This window comes from Dendroctonus ponderosae, unplaced genomic scaffold (genome assembly GCF_020466585.1).
Source record: "Dendroctonus ponderosae isolate FM_Combo_2020 unplaced genomic scaffold, Dpon_F_20191213v2 Dpon_F_20191213_8, whole genome shotgun sequence".
In the NCBI taxonomy this organism is placed as follows: domain Eukaryota; kingdom Metazoa; phylum Arthropoda; class Insecta; order Coleoptera; family Curculionidae; genus Dendroctonus; species Dendroctonus ponderosae.
The window spans coordinates 5,234,079-5,247,269 of NW_026019016.1; the positions used below are offsets into that span (position 1 = coordinate 5,234,079).

General features: G+C 40.6%; 1 protein-coding gene across 7 annotated transcripts in view; it reads right to left on the bottom strand.

Moving 5' to 3' along the window:
• Nucleotides 1-13,040, bottom strand: part of LOC109534322 (rho guanine nucleotide exchange factor 12) — a 25,524-nt gene extending 12,484 nt beyond the window's left edge. For 3 of the 7 annotated variants that reach the window (XM_048669170.1, XM_048669168.1, XM_048669166.1), the window contains exons 1-15: nucleotides 12,732-13,040; nucleotides 9,762-9,952; nucleotides 9,249-9,356; nucleotides 9,077-9,192; nucleotides 8,831-9,019; nucleotides 8,600-8,776; nucleotides 8,238-8,387; nucleotides 7,911-8,099; nucleotides 7,730-7,855; nucleotides 7,454-7,666; nucleotides 6,449-6,661; nucleotides 6,148-6,396; nucleotides 5,979-6,093; nucleotides 5,761-5,919; nucleotides 5,633-5,692 (exon numbers count right to left, since the gene is read on the bottom strand). In XM_048669170.1, the coding sequence (XP_048525127.1) occupies nucleotides 5,633-5,692; nucleotides 5,761-5,919; nucleotides 5,979-6,093; nucleotides 6,148-6,396; nucleotides 6,449-6,661; nucleotides 7,454-7,666; nucleotides 7,730-7,855; nucleotides 7,911-8,099; nucleotides 8,238-8,387; nucleotides 8,600-8,776; nucleotides 8,831-9,019; nucleotides 9,077-9,192; nucleotides 9,249-9,356; nucleotides 9,762-9,952; nucleotides 12,732-12,784 (2,308 nt within the window). In that variant the 5' untranslated portion in view covers nucleotides 12,785-13,040. Of the gene's footprint in view, nucleotides 1-5,632; nucleotides 5,693-5,760; nucleotides 5,920-5,978; nucleotides 6,094-6,147; nucleotides 6,397-6,448; nucleotides 6,662-7,453; nucleotides 7,667-7,729; nucleotides 7,856-7,910; nucleotides 8,100-8,237; nucleotides 8,388-8,599; nucleotides 8,777-8,830; nucleotides 9,020-9,076; nucleotides 9,193-9,248; nucleotides 9,357-9,717; nucleotides 9,738-9,761; nucleotides 9,953-12,731 lie in introns of those variants that run through there. The other 4 variants (XM_048669167.1, XM_048669169.1, XM_048669171.1 and 1 more) reach the window with 4 other exon arrangements.
• Nucleotides 13,041-13,191: the final 151 nt, after the last annotated feature.

A 13,191-nucleotide genomic window follows, 5' to 3' on the forward strand; every position in this document is an offset into this window, starting at 1 on the left:
TTTATTGGGGAAAAGCACAGCTTTTTTAGAAACTTCAACCTTAACTTGGAAAATTCATCAAAAATCTTCCTGCACCCCGATTGACATCGAACTTGCAGGAATACTAGAGACAACCTTTCTTTACTTTATTTCAAACATTGAAGTCTCTACCTGTTGTACATTGGAAAGATGGATTTTTTGTATCATGGCCTGCAAAACTCTTTGCACAAATATTTCTGCCTTTGGATTAAGCTCAAACTTGCTAAGGCTCTAAAGACAACCTTTCCTTACTTTAGCATAAAAATTCAAGTCTACTTGTAGTACAATGGAGAGAAAGAATTTTTGAAAGACGACCTGGAAAACGCTTGACACAATTTACGATTCAACTTTGAAGATTTGCCAAAAACCTTTTTGCCTTTGGATTAAGCCGAAACTTGCTGAGGCTCTAAAGATAACCTTTCCTTACTTTAGCACAAAAATTCAAGTCTCTACTTTCAGTACAAAGAAAAGRAGRAAWTTTTGAAAGACGACCTGCAAAATGTTTGATACAATTTACGCCTCAACTTTGAAGATTYGCCAAAAATCTTSCYGCTCTCCGCTCGAGACGAAAGTTGCAGAAAGACTCTGAAGACAGCCTTTCTTTACTTTAGCACAATAGAATTGAAGTATCTACCTGTAAAACGCTTGACACAATTTTTCACTCAACTTTGAAAATTTGCCAAAAATCTTCCTGCCATCCGATCGAGCCGAAACTCGCGTAGGCTCTAAAGACGACCTTCCTTTACTGTAGCACTAAAATTCACGTCTTTACTTTCAGTACAAAGAAAAGGAGAAATTTTTGAAAGGCTACCTGAGAAATGCTTGATACAATTTACGCCTCAACTTTGAAGATTCACCAAAAATATTCCTGCTCTGCGCTCGAGCCGAAAGTTGCAGAAGACTCTAAAGACAGCGTTTCTTTACTTTAGCACAATAGAATTGAAGTATCTACTTGTAGTACAATGAAGAAGGGGAATTATTGAAAGACTACCTGTAAAACGCTTGACACAATTTTTCACTCAACTTTGAAAATTTGCCAAAAATCTTCCTGCCCTCCGATCGAGCCGAAACTCGCGTAGGCTCTAAAGACGACCTTCCTTTACTTTAGCACTAAAATTCAAGTCTCTACTTTCAGTACAAAGAAAAGGAGACATTTTTGAAAGGCTACCTGAGAAATGCTTGATACAATTTACGCCTCAACTTTGAAGATTCGCCAAAAATCTTCCATCGCCGCTCTCCGCTCGAGACGAAAGTTGCAGAAGACTCTAAAGACAACCTTTCTTTACTTTAGCACAATAGAATTGAAGTATCTACTTGTAGTACAATGAAGAAGGGGAATTATTGAAAGACTCCCTGTAAAACGCTTGACACAATTTTTCACTCAACTTTGAAAATTTGCCAAAAATCTTCCTGCCTTTCCTACTTGCGTAGGCTCTAAGACAATTTCTATCTACAACTTTGAAAAAAATCTACAACTTTGAAGATTTTTGCGCTGAATCTTCCTGCCCTCCGATCGAGCTGAAACTTACGGAAGCTCTAAAGACAACCTTTCTTTACCTTAGCACTAAAGCTACCTACTTTAAAGTGAGGCGCTTTACATCTGAACAGTAAACCACGTGAAAGTGAAACGCTTCCAGATAGTTTTCGCCCTGTAAACAAGCCCAGTTCCAGATATCGGCATAAATCTAAAAATACCAGCATTCAATTGAAACGAGCATGTTTTCATTTTGAAAACGCAAATCCCACTGCATCCAACGAGCGGGCGAAAAATCCATCTTCAGGCGTGATTTACGATGGTCAATTTATTTTTATCCACTGATCGGCATAGTCCGTGACTTGACGCAATAAAACATGACTACCATTAATTAAATTGTGTTTGACTTTCTGGAAACCGACTATCGATTCCCGATGGAAACCATCCTGGCTGCCTGCTGCCTGATGCCCTTGGGCCATGATGGCAACATGAATCAGGGCCCGATTTTAACGGATGGACGAGGAAATAAAGGTGTCCAATCGGGACTTGAAATGTGCCTTCCGCTTTGGCCAAAACTTAATGATAATTCCGAGCAAATCCCTTATCGCTTGCCGACTATTAATAACGGTTATGTGACCGGTACATCCGCGTAATTGACATCACCAGCCAAATATTTGCCCGGTTTAGACATTAACCAGAAGAAAAAATCTACTTTCATATGGATAAATATTTGCGTTCGATGCCAAGCGTTGACCGGCCAAATCCCAAGATTTAAGAGCGATTTTTTATTTTTTTATTTATGATCAGCAGTAAAACGTTTTATTAATAATGCGCGCTTAATATGTTTGCGTGAAATTGGTATTTTACTGAATAGGTCGCAGTATGGAAGCAGTGAGTTCTAAAAAATTGCCAAAAATCGCCCTTATCTCCCAGGGACATAAGAGTAACAGACTTTCTACAAGTTCTTACTTTACAGCCACAGGAAAAAATTGAAGTCTCTACTTCAACTCGTTTGGGCAGTACAGGTCTGAAAATCGAACGGCAGAATTTTGCGTCGCATTAAAGCTCGACTTTAAAAAATTGCCAAAAATGCCCCATAAGCCCCAAAAGCCTAAAACTCACATCAGTAGGAGACTGAAAAATAAGCTGCAGAATTATTCGCCGTATTAAACGCCCGACTTTCAAACATTTCCAAAAATCGCCCTGAACAGTGACAACGAAAGTAACAGACTCGAAACAAAATCTTAATTTACAGCCACCGGAAAAACATAATCCCCTAATAGCAATAGTTTAGAAAGTAGGAGACTTTGAAAAATAAGCAGCAGTATTATTCATCGCACTAAACCCTTGACTTTAAAAAATTGCCAAAAATCGCACTTAAATCCCAAGAACATGAAAGTAACACACTTTCGAAAAAATGCCTTACTTTACAGAAACAGCCAAAAGTCAAGCTCCTACTGGCAATAGGTTAGAAAGTAGGAAACTGTGAAAAATAAGCAGCAGTATTATTCATCGCACTAAACTCTTGACTTTCAAAAATTGCCAAATATCGCATTTAAATCTCAGACATGAAAGTAACACACTTTCAAAAAAATATCTTACTTTACAGACACAGGAAAAAGTCAAGCCTCTACTGACAATAGTTTAGAAAGTAGGAGATTTTGAAAAATAAGCAGCAGTATTATTCATCGCACTAAACCCTTGACTTTCAAAAATTGCCAAAAATCGCACTTAAATCCCAAGAACATGAAAGTAACACACTTTCGAAAAAATGCCTTACTTTACAGAAACAGCAAAAAGTCAAGCTCCTACTGGCAGTAGGTTAGAAAGTATGAGGCTTTGAAAAATAAGCAGCAGTATTATTCATCGCACTAAACCCTTGACTTTCAAAAATTGCCAAAAAATCGCACTTAAATCCCAGGGACATRAAAGTAACACACTTGCAAAAAAATATCTTACTTTACAGAAACAGGAAAAAGTCAAGCCTCCACTGACAATAGTTTAGAAAGTAGGAGATTTTGAAAARTAGMAGMAGWAWKATTCATCGCASTAAACCCTTGACTTTCAAAARTTGCYAAAAAATCGCACTTAAATCCCAAGGACATGAAAGTAACACACTTTCGAAAAAATGCCTTACTTTACAGAAGCAGCAAAAAGTGAAGCTCCTACTGGCAATAGGTTAGAAAGTAGGAGACTTTGAAAAATAAGCGGCTGTATTATTCACCGCATTGAACACTCGACTTTGAAAAAATGCCAACAATCGCCCGTAATTCCTAGGGACATAAAAGTAACAGAGATTTGAAACCAAAATTTTACTTTAAGCTACAGGATAAAAATAAGCATCTACTTGCAACAGTTTAGAAAATAGGGGACTTTGAAAAATAAGCTGCAGAATGATTCGCCGCTTAAACCCTTGAATTTGAAAGATTCCCAAAACTCGCCCTTAAGCCTTACGAACATGAAGGTGACAGAAATTCGAAAGAAAATAATCCTATACAGTCCAAAACAAATCAGGTCTATACTTGCCCTCTTTTGAACAGTACCAGACTTTGAAAAATGAGCCTGTTGGCGATGCACTTGGCGCATGAAAGCCTCGACATGTTTTGATAAAAAAATTGCCAAAAGCCGCCCTAAAACCCCATGAACGTAAAAATCGCAGAGATTTTAGACCAAAGCATCCTTTATAACCGGAAAATAATTCAAGTGCTTTTGCACGCGTGGAAAGTATGAGACTTAGAAGAACGATCGGGAGATTTGTGCTTAAAAAACTGTAACGAACGTGACAATCACACAAATCTAAACAAAGCACCATTTATAGCCAGAGAAAAAAGTCTCTAATTGCGCCCATTTGAAAAGCACAGCACTTTGAAACATGTTTGATCAAACAAAAGGCTCCCCTTAAGCCTTACAACTGTGAAACTCGAAAACAGTACAGAAATTCGAAAACAAACCCAATGGAGTGGGTTCTGAAAGATTCGACAAAAAACCGGCTCCTGATCCTGATGAAACCCAACACGTTCGCATTAATTAGGAGCCAAAAATAAACGGGGGCCCAGCTGTACCGAAAGGAAATCAATACTTTGTGGTACTAGAAATCGCACCCTACGCTATTCCCGAAAGTTCCCGGCTCCAACACTGACATCCGGTACTATTTGGGCACCTATTTTTAGCACTTTAAGTGTTATTGTTTGGAAACATTTGCCCGAATCACTTCATCGACGTGGAAATCGGTTTCGCATGGTGCCGAAACTTTTGCGTATTTAAATCCAGTGACTTTGATAATCGATTAGCATCGAGGCAAATTCGCAAGAAAAACCCGCATAAATATTTGGAATTGCCAAGATATCAAAGCATCTTTGTGAGCATACAACTGCTAAGTAAAGACTGTTATTAGTCGTATGAATATGCGAACCTGCCTGGTAGATCGCTAATTTCCTGTAGATGCTCATTAAAATCGGACCGCGCGTCAACGTTTGTTTTAAAAGGAAAAATCGCCATTAAAATGCCGAAAACCGCAACGATCCACATTGAACAAGCACATAAAATGTACGGGAATTCGTTCATTTAGAAGGGTCAGAGCTAACTGGTGTTAATGCGGCAGATAAATTGAGCGAAGCTCTCATTTACTTTTGTAATTTCTGAATGAAGGAAAATCGTCATAGGGATTAAATGCAATCCGGAAGCAACACTCACACCAACCCCAAACAATGAAATATGCAATTTTCCATCTAGAACATCTACCTGCACGTCGGCCAAGCAAAGAAAACGCCTCTAAAAATAGCTTATTGACCATAAAACCGATTCTGTTGATGGCCCACAAAGGTGTACAACGATCAACGTTGCAATAAGGAAGAAAATCAAATGCACTGGGGATATTAATATCCAAAGCACATAGACGGCATACACGCACATGTATATTCACGCCGGAAAATCGAGCGAGCGTCCACTCGCAGTTGTCGCGATCGACTGAAATCCGAAATGATCAAAGCGCGTCAGGATTTGGGAAATGTGCGCCGCAAGGGGGTGTCCAGATACGCTCCAGGGACGTAAAACATGGATTATAAATTTAGGGCTGTCTCCAGACCGGATAATCGAAGCGAGGGTGCCGTAGATAAAGTGAACTGATTGATCAACACTTACCGGTCTCTATGATCTCGTTGATGCAGTCTTTTTCCTCCATTTGCCTTTTCTCCCGTTCCACTGAAACAACCCGAGGAAATTGAATTAAATTTCAAAAATTCCCTGTTTTGTGCAATAAAACAACTCACTTTGAGTGAGCTGGGATGCCTTCCTGTGCCTGATTTGCTCGCTCATGTCGTGACGCATCCCAATCAGCTTCCTGATGCCTCGCTCCTTGCCTCTGATTGGGCCGGGACAGGAGTCGTCATAAAGTTTAACACAGGAACGATGTAGATTGATCAAACACGCTAAATAAACCAAAAAAGTACCATAAGATCGATTTTAAATGCCCACCAATCCCAACTACCTGTGCACTGATATCCTTGGGGACTAATTCCGTAGATAATCTGATGGCATAAGTTGCACGCCATCACAGTAAAGTACTGCTGATCGACGAACTGATGGCTCAAATGACGACTCGACTGCAAATGGAAAGCTACTGGAAAACAGCCTTCTTTGAGCCTCTATTCTCCTACCTTTCTGGAGTATTTGCCAATCAGTTTGGCTTTGAAGGAGCGCTCTTTGTTCACGAACGTCGGCACTTTGTCCAGATCAAAGTTTTGAGGCCGCACCCGAAACACCCTGGTTAGGATGGTGAACAAAGCCGCTCCCATGTAGTACTTTTGAGGCTCAAACTTCTCCATGTCCTCCAAGTACGGATCCACTTTGGGCAACAGCAGGCTCTCGTACAGTTTGGTTTCTTTGGCTTTGTCGTTGTAGTGATCCTGAAATCACCGATTTTACACCGGCTAATACATTTTCGGCGCTTAAACTCACCATCAGTTCTTGATCGGTGGGCCCGTACATTGTTCCCAAACCGGCCGTCCTTTTCTGCTGAAAATCGGCCAGTTGCCGTGTGAGCTCCTCCTTCGCTCTTTGGCGCGCTTTCCAAAAAATCTTGCGCATTATTTCCTCCTTGTCGTACTGTTTGGTTAAGTTATCGTCGATTTCTCTCGCTATGTTCTCGTCCACATTGTTTAACCTCAGCGGCTGCAAAACAATAAGAACCCTAAGAATAATGGTTTTCCTTACAAGTCGACTTATTTGGGCATTTCACATAGTTTCCAATGTGCAGGGTGTTTCAACTGCAAAAGTCCCGGGAAGTGGTGTGATTGCTTTAGAGATTACGAATTTTTCAGGGCAAAACTAGAGCAGCTTGAGCGCTGAAATTTCGGAACTCGAAAGAAAAGACACCAGTTATAATCCCTGGAAAATTTCATGAAAAGTAAACTTTTGGTCCAATTAAAAAAATCGCGAAACTAAATCTGGTTCTAGAGTTAGATTGCATTATGCAGCGCCTTTTTCAAAAATTTCCCAGGGCAAAACTAGAGCAGCTTGAGGGCTGAAATTTCGGAACTCTAAAGAAAAAACACCAATTTTAATACTTGGAAAATTTTATAAAAAGGCAACCTTTGGTCCATTTAAAAAAAATGTGAAACTGAATCTGGTTCTAAAGTTAGATTGCATTATGCAGCGCCTTTTTCAAAAATTTCCCAGGGCAAAACTAGAGCAGCTTGAGGGCTGAAATTTCGGAACTCTAAAGAAAAGACACCAATTTTAATACTTGGAAAATTTAATAAAAAGGCAACTTTTGGTCCATTTAAAAAAAATGTGAAACTGAATCTGGTTCTAGTTATATTGCGTAATGCAGCGCCTTTTTAAAAAATTTCCCAGGGCAAAACTAGAGCCGCTTGAGCGCTGAAATTTGCAATCAAACGAACTATTGAAATACAGTTTTCGATGCCTTCGTCTGGAAACACGCGGTGCGTTCAGATAGCTTACCGCTCCTGGCACCAGGAAGCAGGAATGGATTTCGAAAGCCCACTTTCGCATTTCTTTGGCATTGCCTTCCTTGTAGAGGTCGGTGAGAAGGTAGAAAAGCAAACTGTTCGGATCGGAGTTGGACAGAATGTAGTTCATGAATACGGCCAGATGGGGCAAATGCTCCCACAGTCGCGACAACGACTTGAAGTACCCGTGATCTTCCACTTGGTCCTGAAAGGATAAAAGCGCTTTCAAAAAGCCGCTCAAATAGCTCAACCCGGGACGTGGACTTACGATTTCTAGATCGGAAATATCGTCGTCTTCCATGCTGATTATCGCCTGTTGGGCTGTGCGCGAATTCGTCGGCCTGGCATGTGAGTTCTGCGACACTGAACGCTCCTGTGCGAACGCGTCGTTGTTCTACAACCACCACAAAATAGTGTCTTTTTGAACGTTTCCCTCCAATGCGACTTACCGGGAAACTGAAGGAGCCATCAAAAGAGTCGCCGCCCAGCATGTGAAACCTTCTAGCAGAGTCTGGACTGGGATAAGGAGGCGGCGGGGTCCCAGGCGGAGTGGCTGGATGTCGCTGCTCTCCACTCCCGTCATTAGTCAGACAATCTGGATTAGACTTGGTGCGGTGATGCTTCCCACCCTGCGACAACTGAAAAAAACACCCCAGCGTGAATAAACCCACTTGGCACAAAAATTAACAGACAAATTAATGGCATGAACACACATGTATTAGACACAATGATTGCATTAGAACGTGGCGCAGCCATAAGTAAGTAAATGTACTTACGTAGTCACTATGCAAAGAAGTGCAAGTGGCCACTAAAGGGTATGACATTTGCTTATCGATTGAATTAGCCGCTGATGCGTCGTCTGTGTGCGTGTTGTAAGGTGGGTAAGTACGAGGTGGTAACGGGGGAGGAACATCACCAGACACGTTCTAGAAAAGAAGACGAGATCTGTTAACCACAAAAGCCCACCGTTCGGATTAGTACAAAGAATTCGTTAAAAACTTTTGAGTTCTAGCTGCTGATTAACTAAGGAATTGTCTACTTTGAAGTAACATCCTGGATAGTTGATAGTTAGAGGAACTGAGGTGAATGTAGGGTTAATTAACATGCGAACCGGAATGAGGGAAGCTGATAAATGTACCTCTCGTTTAGGTGAGTTTGAGTTGATTTCGTTGGAAAGGAACAGTGAGTTGATGTCGTGGTGTTTGTAGCGCTTGGGGATGGGCGGCGGATCGTCCGACTCCGACCTTTTGATCGGAGATCCCAGATTGCTCGGCGAGGAAATGGGACGATTGGATTGCGACTCTGGACTCAGCTGCTGGAAAAAGATTCATTAACTCCAACGCACTTCCCTTGCCAACAGTGCCTTTACCTCAGTCAACGTCCTAGTGAGATTGTCCTGGAGACATCTGAGGTTTTTCTCCGCTTTGGCCAGCTCGATGTACCTCTTTTCGTTCGATCCAACTTCGCTGCGCAACTTATCCAAATGATGCTGCTCTTTTTCGATCATCAGCCGATAGTACTGCTCCTTCTCCTGCTGCAGCTGATGCTGCTTCTCATTCTGAAAAGCCAATAAATTGCAGATTTTCCCGCATTTCAACTATGAAAAGCTACAAACATCGACTGGCTGAGGGGCGGTGATTTTCGTGCTCGATGGGAGGCTTGCGGGTCTGGTACTGGGGCTACGCACTAAAGGCATCCTTGGCTGCACTGTGAGGACCACTTGAGCATGGGCTATTGCAACAGCAAGCATTACGAAAGGATTACAAAGCTAAAAATGATCTGATCACCTTTGATTAGACCGACTACTTCGGTGTGGGTTGAATGCGTAACGTTGGTGCCGTTCACTTGAATTATTTTGTCGCCTGCATGTAATCCTGCCTTTTCAGCTGGTCCACCTGAAAACCCCGCAATCGATTAAGTAACGTCGGATCATCTCATGGGATCCCCAATAAACATGATTGTACAAATCTTATCTGTTTAGAAAAAATTAAATAAACCGATTGAAAAGCCGCCAAATAAAGTAGTTAAGCTGATATCACCAGTTTTAATCGCGGCTCTTTGGTTCGGACAACCGAAAATGTATAAACATTAAACAAACGAAACACTCATGATAACAACCGCGGTGTTTCGCACAACTTGTATGGCAACCGAAAGACGGCATGGCATGCTTTCGCAGATAACGCAGTCAGCCTCATTTAATCGCAATTTTTAATAAACAATTCGTTAAACTCATTTGGAAAAAATGCAATTACCTACTTGACTAAGTCACAATTTATCAGCTAAAACCCGAGGCCGCTTACCATCTTTGACACTTTGCACATAGACTGGATTATCGCCGGATACTTTCATGCCATAACCGCCAGCATCGCGAGTAACCACCACTCGGACGGCATTTGGAAGACTATGGGGATGATCCATTAAGGAAGGGGGCCGGCCCATTCCCACAGGACTGGAAAGCGGAGAGGTCCAGGAGCCTGGACTACCATTACCACTGTAATGAAGCGAACAATTTGCGTTAGTTATATGGCCAAGGAGTAGTCAAATCTGGAGAATTCAAGCCATTGACTTTGGACAATTTTACATGGTGTTAGTGAACATTTGGAGCAGATATTTAGGGCTTTCTAAAAAAATCAAAACATCCCAACCAGACCAACAGGGGACTTTGAGACTGGGGCTTGTTACAGAGTAATAACAATGTATTCAAGTACTAATGGTGAAAAATGCAGGCAGATCACCAAGAGACCAATTTATGAGAAGCGCCCAAAAATTATCATATTTTAGCCACACGTCACGCTCTCTTAAAAAAATCAAAAGTTCATAACTAGACCAACTGGCTACGTGAAACTTTGACTCGGCAAAGACAAATTATTCAGGGAGTTCACGTACGCAAGGATAGATTTTTGAGAAGGGCTAAAAAACTATCACAGTTTAGCCACATGTCAGGCTTTCTTAAAAAAATCAAAACTTCCTAACCAGACCAACTAGTTAAGGCATTCAGGTACTTCAAGTAGAAAAATCGGGCAAAAATACGATGGAACTGACTTTTGAGAAGCGACCAAAAATTATCATATTTTAGCCACATGTCACACTTTCTTAAAAAAATCAAACCTTCTTAACTAGACCAACTGGTTACGTGAAACTTTTACACGGCAAAGACAAGGCATTCAGGTACTTTAAATAGTAAAATCTCTGAAAAATAAGCAGACATTGATTTTTGAGCAGCGACCAAAAATTACCATATTTTAGCCACATGTCACGATCTTTTAAAAAAATGAAAACTTTCTAACTAGACCAACTAGTTCCGTGAAACTTTTACAGGGCAAAGATAAAGCATGCAGGTACTTCAAGTAGGAAAATCGCGCAAAAATACGCAGGCACTGATTTTTGAGAAGCGCCCAAAAATGATCATAGTTTAGCCACACGTCACATTCTCTTTAAAAAAATCAAAACTTCCTAACTAGACCAACCAGGTACTTGAAACTTTTACACGACAAAGACAATGCATTCAGGTACTTCAAGTAGAAAAATCGTTGAAAAATACGCAGACAGTGATTTTTGAGCAGCGACCAAAAATTACCATACTTTAGCCACATGTCACACTCTCTTAAAAAAATTAAAACTTCTTAACTCGGCCAACTGGTTACGTAAAACTTTTACACAACAAAGAAAAAGCATTCAGGTACTTCAAGTAGAAAAATTGCGCAAAAATACGATGGGACTGATTTTTGAGAAGCGCTCAAAAATTAGCACTTAAGCCACACGTCACATTCTCTTTAAAAAAATCAAAACTTCCTAACTAGACCAACCAGGTACTTGAAACTTTTACACGACAAAGAAAAGGCATTCAGGTACTTCAAGTAGAAAAATTGCGCAAAAATACGATGGGACTGATTTTTGAGAAGCGCTCAAAAATTAGCACTTAAGCCACACGTCACATTCTCTTTAAAAAAATCAAAACTTCCTAACTAGACCAACCAGGTACTTGAAACTTTTACACGACAAAGACAAGGTATTCAGGTACTTCAAGTAGAAAAATCGCTGAAAAATACGCAGACACTGATTTTTGAGTAGCGCCCAAAAATTACCATATTTCAGGCACACGTCACGCCCTCTTAAAAAAATTAAAACTTCCTACCTAGCCCAACTACCTACTTGAAATTTGTACACTCCAAAAACCAGGTATTCAGCTACTCCAGGTAAAAAAATTCCAGCAAAAACACCTAGCGATTGATTCTTGAGTGCCCAAAGATGACCACATTATAATAGTCACATCTAGAGCTCCCTGAAAAAATAGGAGCTGCCCAACCACACCAATGGGCGACTGGCAACTTTAACAGAATAAAACCAACGCATTAATGTACTTCTTGCAAAAAAAGCAGGCAAATACCTACGTCCAGAAGCTGAATTTTGAAGATCTTCCAAATATTACCACCCATTAGTCAGTGCTTTACACAGTCATGAAAATGCAAGCACGGACTTGTTTTCCCTTTGAAAACAACTCCATACTTATTCTCTAAAGACAAACACCCATCCACAATCGCAAAAGGAAATTGTTTTAATTTGCGCTGCAAACTTGATGAGACTGGAAAGGTTTGTTGTCAAGTTGCGTAACAGATATTTACAATTTAGTAGCGAAATAAATGGGCCACTTTACTCTGCATTGTCTAAATGAAGAAGGAAACTTAATCTGAGTGAACTCTCGGAAACAGATCTGCTTTGGACATTTGAATGAACTCAGGAATTGAAGGCGTTTAATGGCCAGTGGTCAAGCAGTGCTGTTACTAGCCATTGTTTCTAACTAATCCAATGAAGAAATCTTTAAAAATAACTTATGATGGTCAACATCAAATCCCCTGTTGGTGATTCGGTTTGTAGTGACAAGGCAGGTGTCCAATAGAAGATGTCATTAACAAACAACCCAATGGACCGCAGTTAATTAGCCGAATTTAGTAGAATCTACAAGAAACAATGAGTCTTTCATATGCAAATTGCTCATAGCATAGAAGAGACCATGGGAGGGGTCACCTGAGCTCAGGCCCTTAGCATTGAGCCTAGACCTAGGGGGGTCTGGGGAGTATAAATTGAACACTCCAGCCTAAACGACATGGAAAACTGAACAATAAATGCATATTATGATCATTTGGCTTCTTTTATTAGCTGCTGTCATATCTGCTCTGACTTTAATTGCTCATGAGAGAGTAAATAAGGCAAGGCTTGAATCCAAATGATAATTAGCTCAGTCTTTTTATAGTAAATTATCTAATACTTACGAAGTTGGCCTGGGCGAGCTCGAATTGAAATTATTGTTGTTCATATTGGGCATCTACACTCTACACACTAAAATTTGTACAAAAGGCTGATTATTTCACGTATCACACATTTTCACTTTGCAACACAACGAGCGGTTTCAGGCACTGTTCAGCCCATGCACTGGCTGGTTTCACATTCGAACACGACGCAATTATGGCAAATCGCACAGAATTTTATTGTTTTCGTTTCTAGTTTTGTGACAAAACCAAAAAAAATACCGTCCAACAAGTGTCACTCCTGTCAGCCATATTGAAAATGAAAATCGAGTTTGACAAAACGCCTCAGACTCCACTAGTAATGGACCATGATATCGAACAATAACACATCGCAGCGCATGCAATGGAAAGAGACCGCGCTATATCCCTTCCCTGCTCAATTTTTGTATTAAAAAAAGTCCAAGTCTTTTTCCAACTTGTACAT